Raw genomic sequence first — 26,502 nt, 5'->3', positions numbered from 1 at the left:
CTCCCCCGCCAAAGCTCCCCAGAACAGTGAGACTCTGCATGACCCAAAACCAGAAGAGGGAGCGCCGCTGGGGTAGGTTGGGATGCTGAACAGTACAAACAGGAACCTTTATGACATTCAGTGAAGGGAACGTGTTTTCAGTTGACTCCGGCCAAGAGGTGATCCTTCTCAGCAGGAACCGAACCCGGGACTCTCCGGACTGCAGGCCGACGCTCTAACCGCTGAGCCAAACCGGCCAGGGCCCTTCTCCTTAAAAGACGATTGAAAATGCCCTCGTGGCTACTGCACACTGCCAAGTACACACACTGAACAAATACTCAGATTCAGGATCACAAACTGAGAGAGGGTGCCATGGAGGTGTGAGGTCACAGGGAGTTCAGACCCCAGGGAGTGCAGGGGAGAAGGGTGCCCTGGAGAACCCGGCCCTGACGGAAGAGTTCAAGGTTAAGAACTTCAAAAGCATTGTACTATGCCACATACAGAAGAAAGCCAGTCTGGGGGCCAATTTCAGCCCATGAGTAGTTTGCATTCCCTGGTCTGAGGGGGCCGGGGAAGGGGGCACAGACAGAGCAAGCACACAATCGATATTCTGCGTATGAGAGACAGCCCATCAAGGAGGGGCTCTCTGTGCCCTTCAAGCACCCACAGAGGCAAAGACCCGGAATGCAGGAATCAGAGATCCCCAGTGAGGACCTGGAACACCTGAGGCAGAGGTGTGGCACAAGACGTGACCGATCACAGGTGCACCTGAGCAGGACTCTGAAACCATGGCTGTGTTCCCACAGCATCCTCACGGGAGCTAGCAAGGGACATCCGAGTCCTACTGACTCGTCACTTAAAATGATGGTTCCCTCCCAGAGCTAAGCTTCAGTCTTTGCAATGAATCCTTCCTGAAGTCCACTGTTAGAAAGAACCCCTCGGGTATCGTTAGGCACTCCTTAGCCGGGGTGGATTCTAAGTCCGTTAGAGGAGACAGCGGTACCCAGACAGGCAGTCCCTTCTACAGAATGGTATCTGAATACCACCGACTTACACATATGAGTTACTACACCTTTCCTAAGAAATAAGTGATTCATTTTACTGATACCTCAACTCAACTGAATTTTTTCATTACCTAAATCCACATAATAGTGAGACTGATACAGATAAACTAAATGCTGAAGGCATAAAAAGAGCCACCAAGGAACAGACTGACCATTTTTAAATTAGGCCCTTCCCTGACATTCCTCCCTGCTTAAAACCACCGTATTCCTGCCCACTGTGGGGACGGCTGCTGTCCTCGCTCTCTGAGAATCAGAGATGTCCCACAATGCAACTTACACAGTAAAAATCGGGGGGCAGGGTATAAAAGTGAAATCTTGCAGCTGATGCAGGTCATGAAATTGACAAGCTGCTCCAATCACAGCAAAGCTCTGACACAGTAAATCCGGGCATCAGATCCATCTCTGGTGATAAAAGATCAACGCTGATGGAGCCAATCCCGTCCTCAGAAAAAAACTGATGACGTCTTCCAATGTGTTTGCAAACAGACCCTCTTCATGAGAGTGCTGAGAAAGCCAGCGTGAAGTGTAAGGTGTTGTCGTGGCTTCACATCGCTCAGGAAAGTACACCCCAAGTTATCTGATCCGTTCTTGGTTCTAAGAATTAGCATACAGGTGCCACTGTAACCCAAACACTCATAAATATAAGATGAGAGAAACATACTTTCTTAATTGTTGTCATCATTTTTAAAGGAAGAGCACCAAACAAACCTTTTAAAACATATATACTATTCTTTTTTTTTAAAAAAAAAAAAAGGTGTTGGCTCCCACTCTAGAATTGCATTGCATTGCCTTTTCCTGGTCCCGATTACTCTATGATGGGAAATACCTATAAGTTGTGTTCAGTCCAATGGCTGACAGGCAGCAAGCCAATATTCCTTTCCTGATTTTACTTCTTTCAAGCTTGGTTTGAGTCTCAGCATTAGCACAGAGGGTTTGCAGACATTAGCAAGGTCCTTAGCCTCTGAGTCCCATTTTCTCCTCCTAAAAGTGCAAAACCTGTAACCTGACCTCTCTGTCACAGCCTTTCTAATGACTCTTAAAATAAGTCATTTGGGGTTTTGTCGACTCTTAAAGATCACACCCAAGTGCTACACTCTGCTACATGTTTTGTTTTTTTTTTTTTTCTATGTGTTTCCTTCAACTAGCAAAACTTCCAATCTCTGAAACTTTCCATTCATCAACTTAGATATAATTTAGGATATAACAAGGTGTCCAAACTTGGCCAACCATTAGAACCAGCCAAGATGCTTACTGGGAATCTGTTTCCCTAGCCTCTTGCCCCGAGATTCCGATTCAGTCTGGGACCTCAGAACCTGTATATTTCAAAATTTTCAAGTGATACCACTGCTCTGGAGCAGATCCTCTCTCGCCATTTCATACTTTTTGGAGGCCCTGCCTCCAGTACCTGGCAAATTCCAGTATAAGGACTCAGATAATGGAAGTGTCCTCATTTACAAGAAATGGAAAGTATTACCAAGACTCAATAAGATTAACCTCCAAAAGTTACATACTAAGTCTCTACAGTATGCCCAGACTGAACGCCAGCCAACCTATTTACCTCTCCAGGTGTTCAGCAGACATGTCACTAACATTTATTACAACTTCACAACAATGGTAGTTCCCTCTACGTTCAAGACAAGACTCTGGCTCAGCCTAAATTTGCCGACTATGTTTAAGATGGGTGAGGTGCACAAACAAGAATAATTTCTTAATAACCTGTAACTAGAATTGAATTACAGCTAATTATATTTAGCAGTGCATGGACTTGTCATACATCCCCAGACAAACTATTTGAACTTTTAACGCTTATTAAGCTGTGTAATGGATCCTAATTTAGCGTAGAACAGTAAGAAACCACGATGGAATTCACTGAACTTGGGAGAGTCTTCATGAAAAACTTAAAATAGTTTCTGCTTTAGCAACTTATATGAAATAATTGTAAGTGTGACTAATATTGTGCTCTTCGGGTCCCTAGCCAAAGGAGGGGGGGGTGACTATGTCCAATCAGCCAAATGGTAAGCCAGCATCAAATATAGGTGAATTTCACTTAAGTAACAAAGGTATGCTCCTGAAAAGGAAAGTGACATTAACAGGATGCTGACCCTCTGTCAACGATGCTGGGCACCTCCCCAGGAGCTCAGGGCTCAGGTATGGTCCTCTTCCTGCTGCAAACTCTCACTTACCAACCATGCTCCCCACTTCAGGTCTCTTACTTCTTTTCTCTTCCCCCAGACAACCCTGTGGTTCGCCCTCTGCCTCCCTTCAGATCTCTGGCTCAAAGATTTGAACTGAACAGCACACACAGCCCTCACCTCTGGCCCCTTAGCCTGTGTTATTTTTTCCCACAGCATTTGCCATTTAGCATATTATGTTAATTTGTCTAATTGTTTACCCCTCCACCCACACACCAAATTTTGAGTTCTGTGAGAATAAACCAGTGTCATTAGTAAGTACATGCACACACAGCATACACACATTACATAATGTTATACATAAGTATTCTGTGCATATACGTAGAGTTCTCTTGATTCCCTGGGCCCTAGTGGTGATAATTTAGAAGTATTGCTCAATCTAGCATATTTTTGTAACTGAATATAAATTCATGGAGGAAGCAACTGATTTTCTCCAAAACAATGTGAGAAGTTACCACTTACAAAACCTAAGGCAATTCCTGACATACACAAAGAATATATCTACAACTTTAGGGCGTGATGTCTCCCCTTTCCCCACCCCAAACACAGACACACTTTTAACCTCCAGCAGGGGGTCATCCAGCACTGACTTGAGACCCAGAACAGAAATCTCAGACCCCAGGATGAAATCATGATGCTGAAAACAAGTTTCAGGGGAAGAAGGAAGAAACAGGTCTTCCTACCTCTCTGCGTGCCCAAAGACACAGGGCGTCATCAGAGAAAACCTAATAAAAGATGTCACTATAACTGGCCTGAAAAACAGAACCTCGGCTGCGTTGTCCGTTTGAAACAAAAAGCGCAGAGAGATCAGGAGTTGCTGGAAGTGAGATTAAAGCATAATGAAAATAGACTCTACAGCAATTAATTTTTCTATCAAAATATTAAATCATTTCTGTTGTACCCAAATCTCAGTTCCACTGAGAGAATACCACATTAGTGTAATTTCAACTAATAAAAAAGAAAAAAAAAGCCTGAAACAATGAAGAAAAGTCAGATTCTGCGTTTGACGAGAACCTTGATTTCAAAGTGAGCACACCAGTGAGTCTGCTGATGCTCTGTCCACAGATCTCTGAGCTATTTTTGAGTTTCAGCTTTGAGTGCTTACAGCTCTGACCACCTGCTCAGAAGTATTGCCACCACCATGTTCTGCTCAAACAAAGCAAAGGTTTAGCATAAAAACAGGCACCTCTCAAGTTAGGGACCACCATCGCTTCTGGGTTGTTTTGGTGTTACCCCCTGGCCGTCTCCTCTTATGAAAAAGGGCTTTTAACAAAAACTGGCTGAAAAAGTACACTGTGCAGTAAAAATGATTAAACAAAAGGATTACAGTTTCTGTCGCCTGTATCACCTGTCACCTAGATAACAATCAGTCCCCTAGAACATACACTAACATTTGTCAGTTCCTGCTCTCTGTGGTCACTAGAATTAAAAGTGCTGGACTTCTGGAAGAAAGAGAAAGGGAAAGATTAAGCTAGAAATTCTAAAAGTAATTTGGTTTCAGGACCGTTTTGTAGTCTTAAAAATTGGGAACTCAAAATTTTGGGTTTTGTGGGTTTTCCCTATCTATATTTGCTATTAGAAATTATTGAGGTATTTTTAAATGTTTTTTTATTTAAATAACAAATCCACTGTATGTTAACATGACATTTTTATGAAAGATAACTATAATTTCCAGAACAAAAATGTTAACGAAAAGAGTGGCATTTATTTTCTTTTTTACAATTTTGCAAATCTCATGTTTGACTTAGAGGCCAGCTGGGTTCTTAACATCTGCTTCTGGATTCAATCTGTTGCAACTTCTTTTTTAATTGAAGTGTATGAATAAAATCTAGCTGCACACAGAGTAGCTGAAGAGGAGTGTTTTAATACCCTTTTTAGATAATTGTGAACATTCTTTGATACTACATCAAAACTCAGCAAGTGGTAGTTTCCTAGAAGTTAGTTGCCATGTGGGATGCAAAACCACAATCAATGAATTTTTCATACTCTGTTCATTAGTCTATCTCATTCTTTCAATGGATTCTTGACTCACACATGGTTTTGTAACATCTTACACTGGTAATTTTTAAAGTACAGGTTCACTGAGTTATGCAGGTCTTCCAAATATTGACCTATTTTACTATACAATATTAAAACATTACAGCTGTTCACGAATACCAACAACCTACTCATGAGAAAAGTCATCTTCAAGTATTGGAACCTGACAAGCTAATAATGGTGGATATAAATTTTCCAAAATTGAAGGATCCAATTTTATCACTGGTATCAAATAGTCATAGTGTTTTCTTTGAAATAGCAGGTGTGCTATGTTCATTTTTAAGAAAATACTTGAAAAGATGCCAAGACTCCAAAACTATAGTCCTTTTTTCCCCCCCAACAGTTATTTATTTTATTTTTAATCCTCACCTGAGGATATTTTTTCCACTGATTTTTTTTTTTTTAGAGAGAGAGGGTGGAATGGGGGTAGGGAGGCGGGAGGAGAAAAAGATTGACGCAAGAGAGACACATCAATTGGTTGCCTGCCGCAGGCACCCCAACCAGGGCCAGAGATCGAACCTGCAATCCAGGTACCTGCCTGTGATTGGAATCTGTAGGCCAGTGCTCTAACCACTGAGCACACCTGCCAGAGCTATAGTCATTCTTTCAAGTGAAAATGGTGTTGCACAGAAAACATGGCTAGCTTGGCTAAGAACTCCGCCATACAAATATTTTTTCCTGACACACAACAGGTTTTCAGTTTGTAGAAGTGCTTTATGCAGAGCTCCCATTTGTCACACAGAATGTTATAAAGTAACAACACTACAAATGTTACTGCTTCATCAAACAGATTTTTAAAAATATGTTTTCATTGATTTTAGAGAGGAAGGGAAAGGGAGAGAGAGAAACATCGATGAGAGAAACACAGATCCATTGCCTCCCACATGCCCCCTCCTGGGGATACAGCCTGCAACCTGGGCACGTGCCCTGACTGGGAATCAAACCAGAGACCTTTTGGGCATGAGACAACGCTCAACCAATAGCCACACCAGCCAGGGAGAGGAAGGGAGAGGGAGAGAGAGATAGAAACATCAATGAGAGAGAGCATCGATTGGCTGCCTCCTGCATGCCCCCCACTGGGGATCTGGCCCATAACCTGGGCATGTGCCCTGCCCGGGAATCGAACCGGCGACCTCTTGGTGCATGGGTCGATGCTCAACCACTGAGCCACACCGGCCGGACTCAAATATATTCTTAAGTGAAACTGTTTCTGTTTTTTTCCCCTGCAATTATATGGCAATGGAGATGACACCAGCCACACTGGTCACCACACAGGTGGTGCCCTGGTTAGCTCTCAGGTGCCAAGAGTTGTGCCCACCATTTCTTTTGCGCCATTGACACAAACGTCAACACATTTAAAAGGGCAAATAACATCTCAGTATCATAAGGAAAATCGTTTGGAACTACAGACCTCATGAAGTCATCTCCAGAACCCCCAAGGTCTGCAGGACCATACTTTGAGAACCAATTAAAGTCTCAACAAAACCATCACTTCAGAGTGTTTCATCAAGTAGTGAAAGTAAGAGAAGTAGTCAGAATGATACTTGAGGTATAACTAGGCAGACACAGCTATCATACCCTAAGTGGAACCCATTTATTTAATTTTTTATTTCTTCTGAGTTCTAGCTGGAGGTCTACATTAAGAAACCCCACTGATGGCTGCAGTAAAACCTGAGCAAATCTCACGCTCACCCCAGAGCTCTGATCCATGCCTGATATCTGAGGAGGTGGCACCGTTCCCAGGTGAATGTCAACCTTTAGGCTTAAGAAAGAAGGACCCAAGGGAAGCCTTGTGAAAATACATCATCCCCAAAGGTGACAGAACTCTGGGGGGTGGGGGGTTATACCACCCAGAGGATAGTTTTCTTCCAAAGTAGAACAAGGAGAAAACACAAAAATGCCTCCCAGAGAATTGGATGGCCTAGAACAGCGGTTCCCAACCTTCCTAACGCCGCGACCCTTTAATACAGTTCCTCATGTTGTGGTGACCTGCAACCATAAAATTATTTTCATTGCTACTTTATAACTGTAATTTTGCTACTGTTATATCTTAGGCGACCCCCGTGAAAGGGTCATTCGACCCACAAAGGGGTCGTGACCCACAGGTTGAGAACTGCTGGCCTAGAAAGATCTTGGACCCCGGCATCCCAGTCTGAGCTTGTGTACAGCACAGACGGCGGCGAGTCAGTATCTTGGCTGCATTCACCACATGCGTACTGAGCGTCACATAAGCCTTGGACGTTTGCTGTGGGGAGCAAAGGAAATCACAGATGGGATTCCATGAATACAGAGGTAATCAATTACCAGCTTACGAGCCCATCCTGCTACCAGAAAGAAAACAGGACAAGGACTGCTGTTGTCATCTGCTAGATGACAGGCCTAGCACGGTCTCGGGTCCTCACAAGGCATTTAATAAATGAGCCGGCTGTTACAGAGAAGAGGAGAGAGCACACCACGACATGGGCAATTAACCTCAATCCTTTAAAAATACCATTTCTTCTTTTTCCAAGAAACCAAGTCTTTTCTCCTTCCCTCAATGCCTCTCTCTTTCTCTCTCTCTCTTCTGTCCTGTCTTCGACCTGACAGTCATTTCCAAATGGTAGCCACAGAACTGCTTGGACCAGCGGGAAAACTGAAGTGGTCACTCATTTTTTAAGCTGAATATACCAAAGGAATTATTTAAATTAAAAAAAAAAAAAACTAAACTAAATTAAATCAGTAAACTGTCACCAGGCTCGAAACACGAGGAAGGCACATGCATGAGAGCGTTCGATACCATGAGAAACTGTGGGTTGCAGCTTCAAGCAGCAGCTCGTGTCATCTGCCCTGGCGCGTGTGGCCACAACAATTGAGCAGAGAACATCATTATTTGTAAACCAGCGGTGAGGCACAAGAAGTCTGAGCTAAACACTGAGCCAATGGCACAGAAACAGACCAACAAGAAAAGATCAGAACCTTACTCTACGCCACGAGGCACTGCCTTGATAGCACGAATAAGCAGATACCAAAGCTCAAGTGCATTTTCCATTTTCTCCCTGGGTACCAGCGCCAACAGATGTAGTAAGAGTCCGAAAGAAGGCGGCTAATGCAAAGTTTTCTAGACAAGCTGCAAATCCACAAACGACAGGTGCTTTGTCAAGTTATATTTTTGTCTTTTAAGAAGTTCTTTTTCCGCCCTGGTTGGTTTGGCTCAGCGGTTAGAGCATCGGCCTGCAGACTGGAGAGTCCTGGGTTTGGTTCCCACTGGGGGCACGTACCTCGGTTGTAGTTTGTCCCCGGCCCCAGTTGGGGTCGTGTGGGTGGCAACCACTCGATGTGTCTCTCACATCGATGTTTCTCTCTCTCTCTTCCCCCCTCTTCCCTCCCACTCTATCTGAAGATAAATGCAAAAATGTCCTCGGGTGAGGATTAAAAAACAAAGTTCTTTTCCCCCTCAAACAAACTGGTACAAAGTATCTTCAGTTTGCTTTGGGACCTAGGGGGAAAAAGGCATGTATACACAGAACTTTTGTCTTACTATCTTCATTAAAGACACTTCTACCAGGAACTCTTTTGATTTATTCTTTTAGGAAATGATCTTAAAATTAAACTTGGCAACTGCCAAATGTTACGTAATTGCTGGTAGGAGATGATTACCTGTCATTCACTGTAAGTGCAAACCTGGTGTTGAAATGAAGGGAACAATCTTACTCAGCCCTTCCTACCTGCAGTTTTTGACTCACAGCTTAGTATGTAGAACTTTTAAAATCTTTCTGAAATATTTTCGTCGTTTACATTTTTTTTTTTAAGAGAGAGAGGAAGGGAGAGAGAGAGAAACATCAATCAGCTGCCTCTTGCACACCTCCTACTGGGGACCCAGCCCGAAACCTGGGCATGTGCCCTGACCTGGAATTGAACCAGGACCTCTCAATCCCTGGGACAAAGCTCAACCCACTGAGCCACACTGGCTGGGCTAGTCATTTACAATTTTTAACTTGCCTCTTCATAATACTTAAAAATTGGGAATTAAGGATAAAATATATACAAACAAAAAAAACCTATCAGCTTTAAATAATAAAAGAGGACAAATAACATGGGTTCAAAGTAAAAGCATCATTTGATGTCATAGAGGCAACCCAGATTCTGTTGTTGTCTAAGAAATAGACATTTTAAAAATGTGTAGTTTATTTTAATCTTCACTTCTTAGTAAAGAATTTCCAACACACGTAAAAGTAAACAGAATAGAACAAACCCACATGTCAGCCATCTTTCATAGTAACTCATGGCTGATCTGGCTTTATTTGTATGCTGCCCCTCCTCCCACTCTGAATTATTCTGAAGGAAATCTCAAGTATCACAGCATTTTATCAGATTTTTTTTTTTAATCCTTACCCGAGGATATTTTTCTATTTGTCTTCAGATAGAGTGGGAGGGAGGGAGGGACGGGGGAGGGGGAGAAAGAGAAAGAGAAACACTGACATGAGAGGGACACATCGACTGGTTGCCTCCTGCCTCCTGCAAGACCCTGACCAGGGCTGGGGACAAACCGCAACCAAGGTACATGCCCTTGACCGGAATCGTACCTGCAACTCAATGGTCCGCGGGCCGACACTCTGCCACTGAACCAAACTGGCCAGAGCCATCAGTAGATATTTCAAAATGTACCCCTAATAGATACTCTTTCTGTTTTAACAACTGCAATACTGCAATCACACCTACACAACATGAATAATTCCTTACCGGCATCGTGTATCCAGTCACTGTCCCATTTCCTCAGCAGTCTCCTGGGAGTTACCGCTTGTTTTATAACTTGTGTTTGAACTGGGATAAAATATGGTCCATATATGGAAACTGGCTAATATGTCTGTCTTGTGTTATTTTGGGTTTTCTCCTTCTCTTTCCTTTTCTTCCAATTCTTGGTCAAAGAAACCAAGTCTCTTGTCCTATAAATTTTTCCCACAGCCAGGATTTTCATGAGTACATCGCATGGTGTCATTTAAACAGTTCCCTTGTCCCCTTATATTTCTGGTAAACTGGTGGTGAGATCTAGAAGCCTGACCAGATTCGGACTCCGCTTTTGGGCAAGAGCACCGTGCAGACGGTGTGGTGTGCTTCCCTTAGGGGGCCCAGAATGCCGATTCTCTCTCTGTGCGCCAACCATTTAAGTTTGAGGTACCCTGGGTCTAGGCCAACTTCCCTTATGCAAACTACATTCTCTTCAGATCCGAAAACCTTACACCATATTTCTTAACAGCATAACAACACACCAACATCATTTTTTTATTTGTTCTCACATGAGGAGATATCATGACTTGACCTTATTTCTGCTGTTTCTCTTCCAATGTATAGTGGTTATGAATTTAGTTTGATGCATTTTCACCATTTTTGTTTATTCCAGCCTTTTTTTTTTTGCCCCTCCACCCTTCCATGCAAAAACGAATCCAACGCAGTGACAATCATAAACAGGGCCAGATTCTGACATTCTGGCAGCTTCACCGAGGTTGCCTGAAGACCCCGGGCTGTTTCATCGCCATCATAAACTTCAGCTCAGTTAGGTGGCAGCTCCCACTGTCCGCTCCAGAAAGGCTTAGGCAGAATGAAAGAAACGGTGGCATGAGACAGCTTTTTCAACATAAGAAATCACTTCCATGGCATCTACTTCAGCAGCAGGGCTTAGGGGAATTCTGCCTCTGATCAAGAGTGATAGATAACGTGTTTCTCAAAATGAATAGTGGCCATGGGTTTCTGGTCCAGTTGATAACTGTAAGCCTTCAGCTCGGTGAGGGGCTTCCACACAGAGCTTTGCCTGTTCTGTCTTTACCCAAGAATAAGCCCTCGCTGTGGGTTTTTGAGCAGGTGCGTCTGTTCTTCCACCGCTAAGCCTGCACACAGCACCTGCACCATCCCGCTGGGAAGGTACTATGGTTAACACCAATTCAAACATGCTTTTCAAAGCCTTTCTCGTTTTCTTCTTTCATGATAGAACTTTTTTATGTCAATTTGGAAGAGGCTATGCCATAGGGCGAGACAACCCCTGGCATGCAGGAAGCACTCAAATATGATGGAAGGAGTAATGAATATACTAACAAAATCAGTGTTCATTACGTGAACCTTCAACATGGTTTGGGTGAGTCTGACAAACTGTAATCCATGACGCAGAGTCCTTACATGCTGGTGTCCCGCAGAGTTCTGCTTTTGGTCACCTTGGTTTTCTCTCTCAATCTTTCCACTGACCTTCATCCGTGTGCCTGGTTCCCACGGACACCTGGGGCGCTATCTTAGGCTCAGATCTCTCGCCGAACTCCAGACTCATTTCCAGTTCCTCCTAGATCTGTCCACTTGGGTTTCCACGAGCACCTCACGCTCCATTATCCAAAGCTGACTTCATCATCATCCGTCTCTATGTTTCTACACTCTGGTGAATGAGTATAGACTCATCATCATCTGAGACTCATCTTTATCCCTAACATCCAATAAATTGACAATTCCTATTGGTTTCACCACGTATATCTCTCTCATAGCTGTCCCCTCCTCCCCATCCATCCCTACAGATTCCAACTTACCTCAGGCTCTACTAGTCTCAACCTCAGATAACTGCAGAAGTCTCTTAATGACTCCACAGCCTTGTCTCCTCTCATGCCCCCACCCCCAGGTCCCTTGAACCCACTGCTACCAAATCAGATCTTTTTTTTCCCTCTCTCTTTGCTTTAAAACCCTTCACCCCATCACCTCTAGTAGCCTCATAATCATGAAATTTATCATCTAACCTGGGACCCTTCTGAGAGTAAATGTTAACCATTACCCTGGTCAGCAGATAGACCCTCCTGGGCAAACCTTCACACGAGACCCTCCCCCATGTCCCTCACCACATCTGCTCCCCACTCCCCAGCTTCGTCACCTCCCCACTACTTTCACTTTCTGGAACCTGTCACTGCTCTCTCAGCTCTGAGACTTTGTACTAACTGCCTTCCCCTCCTGAACTGAACCCTCTTTCCCTCCGGGCACATTTCTATTTATCATCAAGCTCACTTTAAACGACCCCACCCCACCCACCCCACCAAGCTTTCTCTCAAACCTTCTGGCTGATCTGATCACACATCCCTGTGGGCCAACACGGGGTCTTGGACTTACTCCCCACGGGGACATGGCCTCTGCACCACACGCCGCTCCCTTCCACAAGCTCCTTCGGGAAAGCGTCTGTCTGTTCATCTTTATCTCCCAGCATCTATGACTCAAAGGTCTGCACCCAGCAGGCATTTCTTATGTCATTTCTCACTCATGTCTTATGTTTAAGAAAAACTTTTGCCTTTGCTGCTGTTTCAGCATAATTAATAAAAGATAAGACTATGAGACAGGATAAAATAAGTAGGCATCAGTAGCTCCTAAAATCAGTCCTGAATATGACAGACCACAGTCCCACTTAAGCGACTGTGTTGAAGGAGAGCTTGGGGACTGCAGAACCTCAGTGATGGCAGAACTCCTTTAGGAGGCCATAAAGGGAAAACAGGCATGGAGATGGGCCCACATCATACTAGTAATCGCCCATCATACTAGAATTCTTGAGGTGTCTAATACAAAATAAAGCTGGTGCCAAAAATTAAAAATTAAAACTTGCTCAATATATATGGGATCCCAGGCTGGGGTAGGGAGAATGCACCTTCACAGTGCACTCTGCAGTTTGCAAAGTATTTTTCTATGCATTATATCATCTGACCTTCTAAACAGTCCTGTAAGACAGATGAGATGCACCCTGAGGCTCAACCAACATTTCCTGAGCCTTGACAATCCCTCTGGGATCCCAGACTAATATCCCTTTTGTAGCCCGAGACACACCAGGCAGACCTGACTTCATACTGCTTCTTTATGTAGAGCACTTCAGCTTCCAAAATGGGGACCAAAGCTCCCAAAGTTCTACCGGCCAACCTGTCCCTTTATGGCTGGGGCTAATCTAGAGTGGCTGACAGAGTGAAACCAAGCCAGGGACATTCCCACAGCGGCAGGCCCAGGCTGCGGCTGCGCTAGGCGTGTTGGCGGTACTGCCTTCCCTCCTCCTCTAACACACGCAGAGGCAGCCATCACGTTGTCTGTATTTGACAGCAAAGCTGTGCCCTAAGGCAGCAGCAATGTGCAAGCTCAAGCGGAAACCCCAGCCCAGTAGCCAAAGTGACAAGACAAAGCTCCCACTGAGAGAACAGATATGAGGGTCTAGACTATATCCTACACATAGATTTATAGCTCCTGAAATTTCAATGTTAAAAATCCATTTTGCATGGATAACACAGCTCTTTTAAAATCTGCAGACACACCTAAAAAGGGTAGAGTACTAAGATATCAAACGCTATCACTTTAGCGTGAACTGGTCCATGAATTCACTATCTTCCTTATTCGCAACTGTTCCGGGGGAGAGGAGATCACTGAGCAACTTAATGAAGTAAGAGACAGTTGAAGGCAGAGAGCAGAAAAAAATGAGTTAAACAGAAAAGGGAATTACCAAAGATGAACTCTGCCTGCCTCACAATTTTATCCAGGGTCATCTCTGAAAGAAATACAATTTCAATGACCTGGTAAATACTCACCCCTAGTAAGATTTGACATTCTGATCACAAAAACTAATAAATTAATACAATGAGAACATCCAGAAGCATTCCAGTGCCAGTGGTCTGATGCTTCTAGTGTACAATTAAAGAAGAGAGAACCTAAATGAAACTTAGTCCTAAAAAGCTGGGGTAGCTCTAAGGAAAGAAGTCACGTAATGACTACGGCAACATGCATGGTCTGAACTCTGTCGGTCCTTGTAACTTACACAGAAAGATACTTCCGCACACTTAGAAGCTCACCCCTCCTCACTCTTGTCCCTTCTCACTGCTGGGTTTATCTATACTATGACTGTACCATGTTCCACGTGCTGAGAGAATGTTCCATCCCATGTTCTGTAATACTATGTTACATGCTATTCAGCTGAACTATGAGCAGACTCATTTTTCTCATAAATCCTGTTATGTGCAAGTCATCAAGCAAATCAAAAAGACCTCTGAACAGGCAGAAGATCCCCATACTGTAACCTGGATAGTTTTTTCATGTTCAAGTATCCAGGTGTCTGCTAATTTCATTATTAGAGCAATAACATCATGTGGAACAATGAAAAAAACAGACAGAAAACCACTACCATTAAAACAATTCACCTACATGAATAAGAACGGTTGGCAGAGAAGAGAGAAAACCATTTCTCAAAGAAGGTGTCACCAATTGCAAAACGTCAACACCAAAAAGACAAACCATGAAGTCACATGTTTAAAAATCTTCACAAGGATTTTGCTTGGCCATTGTGACTCAGTGATTGAGCATTGACCATAGTGACTGCACCAGTCTGCATTCCCACCAGCAGTGGACCAGAGTCCCCTTTTCTCCACACCCTCACCAACACTTGTTTGATGATTTGTTTTTGGCGGCCATTCTGACAGGTGTGAGGTGATACCTCATAGTTCTTTTAATTTGCATCTCTCTGATGATTAGTGACGTTGAACATTTTTTCTTATCTCTTGGCCATTTGTATGTCCTGTTTGCTGAGGTGTCTATTTAGGTCCTCTGCCCATTTTTTAAAATTTATTTATTTATTTTTGTTACAGATGTGAATAAAAAAGCTGTGGTACATGTATACAATGGAGTACTATGCAGCTGTAAGAAAGAAAGATCTCTTATCCTTTGAGATGACATGGAGAGACCTGGAGAGTATTATGCTAAGCAAAACAAGCCAAGCAGAGAAAGTCAAATGTCACATGATCTCACTTATTTGTGGAATATAATGAACTAAACTGATGAACAAAATTGACCCAGAGGTGGGGTACAGACTGACAAACCTCAGAAGAGGAGCACTGGGGGGAAAGATAAACCACAGAACTTATGTGCATGTATACATAACCAATGGACATGGAGAACAAAACTGGGGATGGGGTGTGGGGGGTGGGGAGGAGGGTGTCAATGGAGGGAAAAGGAGAAACATCTGTAACAAAAACAAATTAATAAAAATAAAAATAAAAACAAAAACAAAAAAACAAAATGCATACAGCTGACACCACACTTAATCGGGAGAGAATGAATTCCTTCTGTCCGAGACTGGTTGTGAGACAAGGAGATCCAGCATAATAAGAAACAAAAAGGAAACAAAAGCCATAAATATAAAAAAAAAAAATAAAGGAAAACTGTCTTTATTTACAGACAACATGATTATTTACAGAGAAAATCCTAAGGGATCTTAAAAAAAAACAAAAACAAAACTAATAGATGAATTTATTAAGGTTGCAGAATACAAAGTCAATATGAAAAATTTCATTCCTATAGCATGGAAACAAACAGCTTCAAAATGAAACTTCCATCACTCTGAAAGTTCCCTTGTGTCCCTTCCCCAGTCAGTCCTTTGCTGCCAGAGGCAACAAACAATGTTTTCTTTTGTTTTGTTTTGCCATAGGTTAGTTGTGTCTATTCTGGAAGTTCATGTACATAAACTACATAGTACATTCTCTTGTGTGTCTGATTCTTCTCCTCAGCATAATTTCTATGAGATCCATTCACATCATTTTGTATATCAATATCCTATTTCTCTTTATTGCTGAGTATTCCTGCCATTATTTAAATGTAAAACAATTTGTTTGCCTATTCTCCTCTTGATGGACATTTGAGTTTTCCCTGGTTTAGGGTATTATGTATAATGCTTCTATAAACATTCTTTCCTGTACATGGATTTCTGTGGACATACACTTTCATCTCTCTAGGGCAAATACCTAGCAGTGAAATTGTTGGGTAACAGAGTAGATATATATGTAACTATATAAGAAACTCTCAAATGAGTTTCCAAAGTGGTTGTGTCCTACTGCCATCAGCAATGTAGGAGAGTTCCAATTACTCCACGTCCTCACCCACATTAGATATGGTCAATCTCTTTAATTTTAGACATTCTGGTGAGTATAAAATAATACCTTGTGGATTTTTGTTTTTGTTTTTAATCCTCACCTGAGGACATTTTTCTATTTATCATCAGACAGAGTGGGAAGGAGGGGGAAGAGAGAGAGAGAAACATCGACGAGAGCAGGGCACATTGATTGACAGCCTCCCACACAACCTGACCAGGGCTGGGGATGAACCACAGCTGAGGTATATGCCCTTGACCAGGCATTTCACTGTACAATAGAAACAAAATACACAAATTTTTGTACACAGCGGGGGTGGCAGTCATCAGTGCCCCAACACCCATGTCAAGGGTCAACTCTCTATAAATTTTGCCTCAATTAAAAAAAATTGGGGGAGAACTGGGGGTGGTACCAATAAAACAGAAACAGATTCACTTCAAGGACAGAATGAGGTGTAAGATTATAAGGAAAAGAACACAATCCTTAAATTTCTAACACATTCAGGGGCAAACTGAAGAGTTGGCCCAGAAACAAAACTCTAAAGAACAACTGAATATTCTAGAACTAAAACAGGCAAGGACCAATTCAGCTAAGGTGATGAATAAAAACAAAACTCAGCGTGCGAAATAAAACACGTGATTGCCAGATTTGTTATATTTAACAAATATATTTAATCCGGCAACCCAAGCCAGTAGACCATCAGACAACAAAGTACCAGCCAGCCTAACTTAAAACAATAAATTTTTCAAAGTGTTTTTTACAAAATGCTCTTTTTATCATTTCCAAGATAGAAATTCCTACTAAGTATGGACCAAGATATACATATACCAGAAATCATCCAAAATTCATTCTTACCTTCAGTGAAACTCCCGGTTAGGGTTATTACTACAAACACTTTCCCTTCTGGCTCCAGATCCACCTAGAAGGAGAGAAAAAAATGTATGTTACATTCTAATTTTAAAATATTTTTTATGAGCCTCGATATTCTTAGAGAATAAAACGTGAAAATCACAGCCATAAATCAGATCTAAGTCTTTCGTTAAACAGGAGAGGGGCAAGAATCAAGTGAAAATGCAAGAAACCACGATGGTTGAAAAGCAAATCTAAAAGTAACAGTTCCTTCAATGCTTCTCTTCTCTTGAATTTTAATATCTTCCGATTTGGCTCTTCATGTTATCAAGAAGCTCCCATAAACTTGCTCATTGTTTGTGAGATGTCCCCATCTTCTGCATGCCATTTATAAGAGCAGCATTTTATCTACCATCCATCCATCCATCCATCCATCCATCCATCCATCCATCCATCCATCCATCCATTTATCTATCTTCCTGCTCCCCCAACCCCTCACCCTCTGAGGCTGTCAGTCTGCTCCCTACTTCCATGTCTCTGGATCTATTTTGATTGTCAGCTTATTTTGTTCATGTTGTTCCATGAATAAGTGAGATCATGTGGTACTTGTCTTTCTCTGACTGGCTTATTTCACTCAGCATAATAGTCTCCAGGTCCTTCCATGTCGTCTTAAAGGATAAGAGATCTCTCTCTCTCTTACAGCTGCATAACGTTCCATTGTGTATATGTATCACAGCTTTTTTATCCACTCATCTACTGATGGCCACTTGGGCAGTTTCCAGATCTTAGCTATTGTAAATAGTGCTGCTATGGACATAGAGGTACATATATTCTTTCTGATTGGTGTTTCAGGCTTCTTAGGATATATTCCGAGAAGTGGGATCACTGGGTCAAATGGCTGTCCTCTTTTTAATTTTTGAAGCAAATACCATATTGTTTTCCATAGTGGCTGAGCAGTCAAGAGCAGCATTTTATTAAACCACACAGTAAGTATATGGAGTAGAGAAACAATGGCAACATATAAAATAATGAACAAATGCGTCATGGTCAACTGCAAACCCTTGGTTTTTAGGAAGTAAAATGCATAGGAGAGGCGTGCTCTCTGTGTGCACCCTTCTCCCAGAGTACAGGTGATCTCCGGGAAGCAGCAGGGGGACAGCTCGGGACCTTTGCACTCACTCGTCTCCACATGAGTATCAACGTGCCTTCGAGTTCTTATCTATGAGTTGATTTATCAAGATGCACATTCTGCAAATGAGGCAGTTTCAAGTCTTCTCAGTAAGTCCCATCCTTTGGATGTACTCCAGCTTCCCAAAGACCTTCCTACAGCATGACCCCAGATGAGCAGTGTCCTCCACATCTGCTCTGATCACACTAGCCCAGGTAGGCAGCTCTGCCCTCTTCATGCTGGTGCTAACCATGAACTACCCATGAACACCTCTAAGCCTTGAAGATCCTTTGGATCCAAATACATGAATTTACAATGATCCTTACACAAAATCTTGTCAGGTTCAGCTCATTTTTGCTGTTGGCCTATCATGTATGAGAGAGAGAGGTCCAGCGAAGCTGAGTATAGATCTGCGTGGCCATTTCTGGTAGAATATGAAATCCGAGTAAGTTGCTGACCACCTGGTATGGCAGAAAGCGTCCTGAACTAGACCCAGACGTAGACTCAGCCTGACTGCCACAGCTGGCTCTGGGCAAGGTCCTTTACCACGCCAAGCTTCACCATGGCCATCAGAAAGCCCACGATGTCATCATTCAGCATTTCTGACATGGCTGCTATCAGAGGACCTCAAAGAGCATTAGCAGTTCTACTTACTGTTCCTATAGATGACAAAGACTGGGAAAAAATGCACTGGCCTTACCCTAGCTCACCACCACATACTTTTTAACATGACATCCTGATCATATACTTTAAAAAAATATATGTTTGTTTTATTTATTTATTTATTTATTTATTTATTTATTTATTTATTTCCTCACCCGAGGACATTTTTCCAATTTTTGTACAGATAGAGTGGAAGGGAGAGAGAGGGAGAGAGAGAGAGAAACATCGACGTGAAAGGGACACATCGAGTGGCTGCCACCCGCACGACCAACCAGGGCCGGGGACAAACTGCAACCGAAGTACGTGCCCATAGCGGGAACCGAACCCGGGTCTCTCCGGACCACAGGCCGATGCTCTAACCGCTGAGCCAAACCGGCCAGGGCTGTTTTATTGTTTTAGAGAGAGAGGAAGGGAGAGAGAAATAGATACATCAATGTAAGAAAGAAACATCGATTGGCTGCCTCCTGCATGCCTCCTACTGGGGATCAAGCCCGCAACTTGGGCATGTGCCCTGACCAGGAATCGAACTGGGACCTCTCAGTCCATGGGACAAAGCTCAATCCACTGAGCCACACTAGCTGGGCCTGATCATGTACTTTTCAAAATAAAAGATGCCTATTTTGTACTGATGCAGAAAACTTAATCTATACAGCAGCCTATTCTTATAAAGCCTCCCTTTCTCTGCATAAACCATCAATGTGGTTACCACCCTGTAAATCACCCCAGTGTTCAAAACAGCTATTGCTTTACAACTACTGCTGACAATGATACCTCCTTCACTATCTTAGTACCACATGTGAACCTTGAGAGAACAGTTCTGAAAATAGAGCTCTCTGGAGAGATGACTAAACAGGATGTCAGTCTCTAATTGTCTCACTCTCTGCCTTGACTTGTTTCAAGTAAAAAAAATGTTATTTTTAAAAACCACTCCCTCACCTTCAATATTAAAGGCCTGGCAGAGCTACATACATTCGACCTCACAACATGAACTTCTGCTGGCACAGAAGGAGCTGCTGCCAGCCCCTGGCCAGACAGACAGACAGACTGCTGGGACCCCAGCCTCTGGGAGCCGCCAGCCCGTGGCCAGCCCTAAGCTCCCTCCCACACTGCTGCCGGCTGGCACGGAGGCCCCTCCGCCCGGACAGGCCAGACAGCAGGGCACTCCGCCACTCAGAACCAGGACCTTTCACAAACAACACAGGTTTGCTTCCACATTTTGCTTTTGTTGTTTTTTCTTTTGCTTCCACGCCTTTGGCCCCTGCCACCATTGCGGAGGAAAGCCAGACTCGAATGCCACCTTCAAGCCCAGTCCCCTCCAGATCTCTGACCGCAGAACAGGGTTCTACAACCTGCAGGCTGGCACTCATCAGTGGCACATGAGAACAATGGCGTGGGCTGCACACACAGGCATTTTTAACTAGAATAAAATGGAACAGAAAATATAAACCTGTCAAGGAGTAAAAAAAAATATACAAAGTGCTATGTCAAGCCTCCATTTGCAGTGTTGTATGCAAGTATGAGGGTATCCCGGGTTTCGAAGTAAAAACGTACTCATTACCGTCACGGAGAAAACAGTTGGAGAACATGGCCTTAGAGGTTATCTGTTTCATCTACAACGTGCTCTTGGGCTGTTGGCATCTATTCACAGTGGCTGCTTAGATACCCCCAGTGACAGCCAACTCACTACTCCACAGCTGGCCTCCTTCATTCCTGTGCACCACAGAAAGATCTTTCCCGTAGAGCAGATGCAGCCACCAATAGCCTCCACTCACTGACCCCAGCTCTGTCCCCTGTGGCTGTAGTGGATAGTTCCTCTCTAGCTAGAATATCCATTCCAGCTTCTGGGAACAGCACCCCACCTGAGAACCAGCACTCCCTCCCAAGTGGTTCAGCTTGGATTCCACACAGGCTACAGAGTGGACATGCGACCAGGCCTTGCCAGTCGGAGCACTGAATTCCTCCAGAGACAATGACCGGCCTGGAGCTGACACATGCCCTATGTCTGGCCATCTGAGTAACTCCCTACCCTCAGTAACTCCTTCAGGTTTGGGCACAAAATCCAAGTAGGTCCAGTTAGGAACCCTGGATCTACAGAGAAGAGAGAAGGTCTCCCTTCCAAACTCCTCAGCATGGAGCACAGCCCTGCCTGCTGTGTCCCCACCATCCAAACACACACAGCCTGTATCTCAGCCTCTTTTAATAACATGTACACTCTCCAGGGAGGCGTGCTATTGCATTTATTCATCTATTTTTTATCCTCATCAGAGGACATTTTTGCATTCATCTTCAGATGGAGCGGGAAGAAGAGAGGGAGGAAGAGAGAGAGAAACATCAATGCGAGAGAGACACACAAAATGGCTGCCACTCGCACGATCCCAACCGGGGTGGGGACAAACCACAACCGAGGTACCCGCCCCCGGTGGGAACCGAACCCGGGACTCTCCGGTCTGCGGGCCAACGCTCCAACCACTGAGCCAAACCGGCCAGGGCCATGCAACTGTATTTAATCTGAGAGAGCAACAAAATGGGTTATGGGTCAGGCACTGTACTGGGGAATCACTCGAAATCGTGAAAAGTACATATTACCTGCCTGAAGCGGAATGCCTAGCGATTTGGGGCATGTAGTATTTCAGGCTAGAAAATCCTTTCCTCCCTTTTTCACTGTCAAACTTCTATTTGTCCATCAAGACGCAACTCAAAACTCACCTTTATAGGGAGACCTTCCCAGACCTCTTTCACATAATTGGGCAATGCCACACCATTATGGAGACCATGCTAGAACCCACACCATGTTGTAGTCATCATGCCCTGTCCCTTAGGATCCCGCCTTACACATAAGAAAACTAAAACAATTTGTTGAATGAATGAGTAAATTAATTAACAAGTAGCTTCAAGTAGAACATGGTTTTCTCCTCCTGCGCCATTCTGTTCAGTTTCCTCCAGACACACCCCCGTTTCTCCATACCCCCAATAAAGAGTGAACATCAGCAGGCAGGCGTAAACTGACCCTCACAGGGGAGGTCAAGATGATCACCAGCCTCAATCTTGACAGTGAGCTTTACTGATGCGGCTACAGACCGCACGAGCACTTTGAGAAGCCCCAGGGACCCCGCTTGAGTTTGCCATCGGCTAAAACCTTCGCATCTTTTCTAGGTGCTATAAGGCTGTTTCCCACATCCTGTGCAGTGGTCAGGCCCCAAATCCTAAAAGCTTTGTACTTTTTCTACAGAACTTCAGCTTGTTGTTAGAGGCCTAAGGTTCACCGGGTCCCAAATCCGGTTGGTTTGTCCACTTTCCTTCTCAATTTTATAACCTCCAATATCAGGGCCTAGGTCAGCCCTGTCATCATCTCAAGCCTGCCTTGGTGATGGGGCTGTAAAATGGTACCATTGCTTTGGAAACAGTTTGCATTTTCCTAAAAGTTTGCATACAGACCTCCAATTTGAGCCAGCCATTCACTTCCTAGGTGTTGACCCAAGAATAAAAAAGCATATGTCCATACAAAGATATGTACAAATATTCACAGGAACTTTTAAAAAATGTGGTATAGCCATACAATGGGGTAGAAAATGGGATAAAAGAATGAACTACTGATACATGCAACATGGAAGAATAAAGAATAAAAAATACCACGCACACACAAAGAGTACATTCTGTCCAGAAAAAGGCAAATATATAGTGGCAGAAAACACATCAGTGATTGCCTGGAGACGGGTAAGAGAAATAAGACAAGTGGTAGGGAGGTATCCAAAGGGAGCATGAGCCCTGGCCGGATTGGCTCAGCAGTTAGAGCATCAGCCCTTGGACCAAAGAGTCGTGGGTTCGATTCCCAGCCCCCATCAAGGTCATGCAGGAGGCAACCAATAGTTGTGACTCTCTCACATCAATGTCTCTCTCTCTTTCTCTCTCTCTCCCTCCCTCCTTTCCACTCTATCTCAAATACAATAGAAAAATATCCTCGGGTGGGGATTAACAACAACAAAAAGGGGGCATTAGAGTATCAAGACAATTAAATGGAGAAAGAAAATTCCTTTTAACAAATTGTGCTAGGACAACTGGATAACCACGTGCCGAAAAATTGAAGGTGGGCCCTACCTCACACCACCTGCGAACATGAACTCAAAACAGATCACAGACCTAATGGAAGAGCTAAAAGTGTAAAACTCCTAGAAGAAAACACAGGAGTACATTTTCCTGACCTTGGTTAGACGATGGTTTCTTAGATATGACACCAAAAGTGCAAAGGACAAAAATTCAATAAATTAGACAACATTAAAATGTAAAACTTTTGTGGTATAAAACAAACAAGCAAAAAGTGTCTATACCTCACCACCCAAATACCCTTCCCAAAGTGCCACTCTCATCACCCTTTCCTGTCAAGCCCTTGGTGGCTTCCCAGTGCTTCAGAATAAACCCACTACTGGACACCCACACCTGGACACTCCTTTTACTGCCTCCCCACTGACTTATCCAAACCTTCTCTTCAAACTTCCATTCTTTAAACCTGCTCATCTAGTCAGGCCCGTCTCCTCACTATCACGCAGCCACATCTTTGTCCATGCTGTTGTCTCTGCTTGGAAAGGCTTTCTCTCTTCACTTCACCTGTCCATTCATTCCCGGAACCACTCCTAGGGTTGCGATCACTGCCAAGTGCTCAGGACTCCCAGAGCAGCTCCCTGGGGCTACAGGTGGGATGGGTAACAGCCACACCTGGCAAAGGTGACGCAGCCACGGGAGCTGAATAAAGGGACTTCTGCCAGGAAGATCTTGACATGCACATTGATCCCTCCAGTCTCAAAATTCCTGTCTCGATTGTTATCTTACTACTTACCTATGCCCTCGAACCATTAGATAAAATTTCATATGCTCATAAAATGTCACATATCTCATCACTTGCAACAGGCTGCATCCCAGCAGGATCTGACAATTTTATATTCCTAAAAGGCCCTAACAGAGTTCCTTGAACCAAGGAAATAGTCAACAAATTCTCTTGACTTGGTCTAATGAGTTGAACTGGAAGGTCATTTGACCTCCTCAATTTCATCACCCATAAAATAGGAATGATAGTTATTTTATCACAGAGTAAATACTATGAACAGCACTTCATAAAATATTAATGCACACCAAGATGACTCTGAGACGTACCAGGAGCACTGGACAGGGCCCATTGCCCGGGAATCCTACTCTGCTTGACCTGCCTAGCAGGTCTCCATCACCCCCCACACACACCCCCTTCGCCAAAGCTTGCTTTCCCTTGGCATCACTTTGCAGAAGTGGGGGAAATCACTTATATCCCTGATTCAGTCTCTGTGTCCATGAAACGAGAGGACTGTCTGGAAACCCTTCTGGCTCTGATGCTGCACGACTGTAAACAGGCTTGGATAAGAGCCTGCACACTGGACTCAATGGAAACCTTCATTTAATTAATTTCATTTCCCTTCACAAAAGGCATTAGAATTGATCACAGACAGGAAACTTCAGGTTACTTAATATTCATTTCAGCCTGAGATAAGCTGGGGGATCCAGTATATTAAAAGAAAAAGCCAATCCTGTATTTGGGCAAAGGCAGCAGGTTCACCTAGACTCCGTGGGCCTGGAGCCGGACAGCTGTGATATTCAGATCACAGCCCCTCTGTGATGGCGAGGTGGCTCGAGTCGTTCGCATTTCTAAGGCTTGCGCTAGGGATAAGTAACCAAAGAACTTAGACATGGTAAAGCATTTCACGATTCTCTTCCAGCGGAAACCACCAGGCTTAAAAAGGAGAATTCAAATTCCTAGAGGAAAAACCTTCTCACAGGACTGTACCAGTAATCAACAAGGAAGCATGTGTTCTTTAAGAACACAAATAACAGCTACTCTGTCTTGAGCTCATTCAACAGGCAGGAACCCTGCTAGGTGCCTGACCTACATGATTTCTCACCTTCACCACCTGCAAGGCAAGTATCACCACCACCCCGACACAGGCAGGAAGATGGAGGCTCAGTGAGGTTATGGAATTGACTGAGGTCACCCAGTAGTGAAGGCCAAGCCAAGATTCACTTGGGGAAGGTCCTTTCGGGCTGCTGTGGGTGACTGCAGGTTTGCCCTCTGCCTCTGCTCCGCCCGACGCCAGCCGGCCTGGGCTTCTGGCATGTCGGGTAATCGCATCGCCTGTCTCCCCTGGGAACTCTGGCAAGACCCGTGCTGTTAGCACCTGAGGGTGCTCCCTGCCAAAGGCCAGCCCTCCGTGTTCCAGCCTCGCCTCCCCACGCCAAGGCCGGTGTCCCCTGATGGCTCTCAACAGGGACACGAGGCAGGAGCTACTAATCGTGGCAAGTGTGTGCTGGGGCTGGTGAAACCCAGCGGGAGCTCAGGCCCATTAGTCATTGCCTGCAGGACCCAAGTCAGTGTCATGTGCTGCAGACACACCACACACCCCTCCCTGTGGGAAGGAACGTAGAGAACAGGGGTAAGTGAGGCAAACCCTGCATCCCTGTTAATTTTTTATTTTTATCTCTGTAACATCAGACACGTTTTATGTGCTAAAAGCACCCGAGAAGGTATTACAGGTTAAAACCTATCAGAAAAAGATGATCAGAAAAACTGAACAGAAAAGTGAGGCTTATCAACTCTGACTGAAGTTTAAAGTGAAGGAAAACACTTATTATTTTAGGGATTAAATTCTCATCTTGCTGAATCTGGACCCCACGTGTGGTCAGAGAGAAGGTGGGGAAAGAGGTTGTGACCCCAGCTCCGGGGGCAGGTCATCTGGCTCCTACACCCAGAACATGAAGGAGGACTAAACCTTTAAGTCGTTTTCATATCTATATGCTAGGATTCCAAGTCAGAAACAGTTTCTAAACTCCACTGAGCAAGGAAAGACCCCTGAAGATGACTAAAGAGTCTGTCTCTAAAATTCTCACAATAACTCTTCCCCACCCCTAGCTCAACACACCCACAAAACTATTATAAATGTAAATTTAAAATTATTTCAACTCAGAGTCTACTGCCCCTGTGTTCTAGCATTATAAAGCTGTATCCTCTGGCAAAAGGAAAACTCTTCTGCATTCAAATTAATTTTTCAGCGTTTCTCTGCCAGAAATGAAAAGTTAGGAGTAAGGAGTAAAGATCGGATGTCTCTGAGGACTAAAGCATCCTGTCTCTGCCTCGAAGAGGACTAAGGAGAGACAGAAATGGCCACTGTGTGCCAAAGTGCTATGTGTGTCTCTCACGCACTGACACCGATATGCAAGGGATTGAAACGTAAATTAAACGAAGGATGCCTTAGGCCCTTCAAAACTCCACTGCAGTGTCCCTTCCTTTACCTCCAGAACTAAGAAGGCGCTTCCGCTCCTCCAGAAAGGTGTCCCCCAGGAGCCCATGCCTGCGCGGACGCTGGAGTGAAAGGCACCCCAGTGTGTGTTCCTTCCAAATTGCATAACCCCCATGTTAAAGAACACCTTAAAAGGGCACTTTCTGCATGATCTCGTGCCTTCTTTTGTCTGCTCTGTAGATCCTTCTGGAGAGAAAGCATACTCTGTCCTGCTAGGATGAGGTATTAAACAAAGAGGGCAGGTGGCCCTTTGGCCATGGCTGGAGGTAAGGAATGCTGCTCCTGGCCGTCCAGCTCAGCGGCCTGGCAGCCTCTTCCATCTGCACAGCCTCGGCGCTGCCTGGAGAGAGCTGT

The 26,502-nt window shown here is 44.1% G+C and overlaps 1 protein-coding gene across 1 annotated transcript in view; it reads right to left on the bottom strand.

Moving 5' to 3' along the window:
* PRKCH (protein kinase C eta) overlaps positions 1-26,502 on the bottom strand; it is a 200,159-nt gene that overhangs the window by 120,979 nt on the left and 52,678 nt on the right. Inside the window, exon 2 of the mRNA XM_036278466.1 lies at positions 17,011-17,074. Coding sequence (XP_036134359.1) covers positions 17,011-17,074 — 64 coding nt within the window. The remainder of the gene's footprint in view (positions 1-17,010; positions 17,075-26,502) is intronic.

The sequence above is a fragment of the Molossus molossus genome, unplaced genomic scaffold (assembly GCF_014108415.1).
Source record: "Molossus molossus isolate mMolMol1 unplaced genomic scaffold, mMolMol1.p scaffold_m16_p_1, whole genome shotgun sequence".
Classification (NCBI taxonomy): domain Eukaryota; kingdom Metazoa; phylum Chordata; class Mammalia; order Chiroptera; family Molossidae; genus Molossus; species Molossus molossus.
This window is presented reverse-complemented; position numbering and strand designations above follow the sequence as displayed.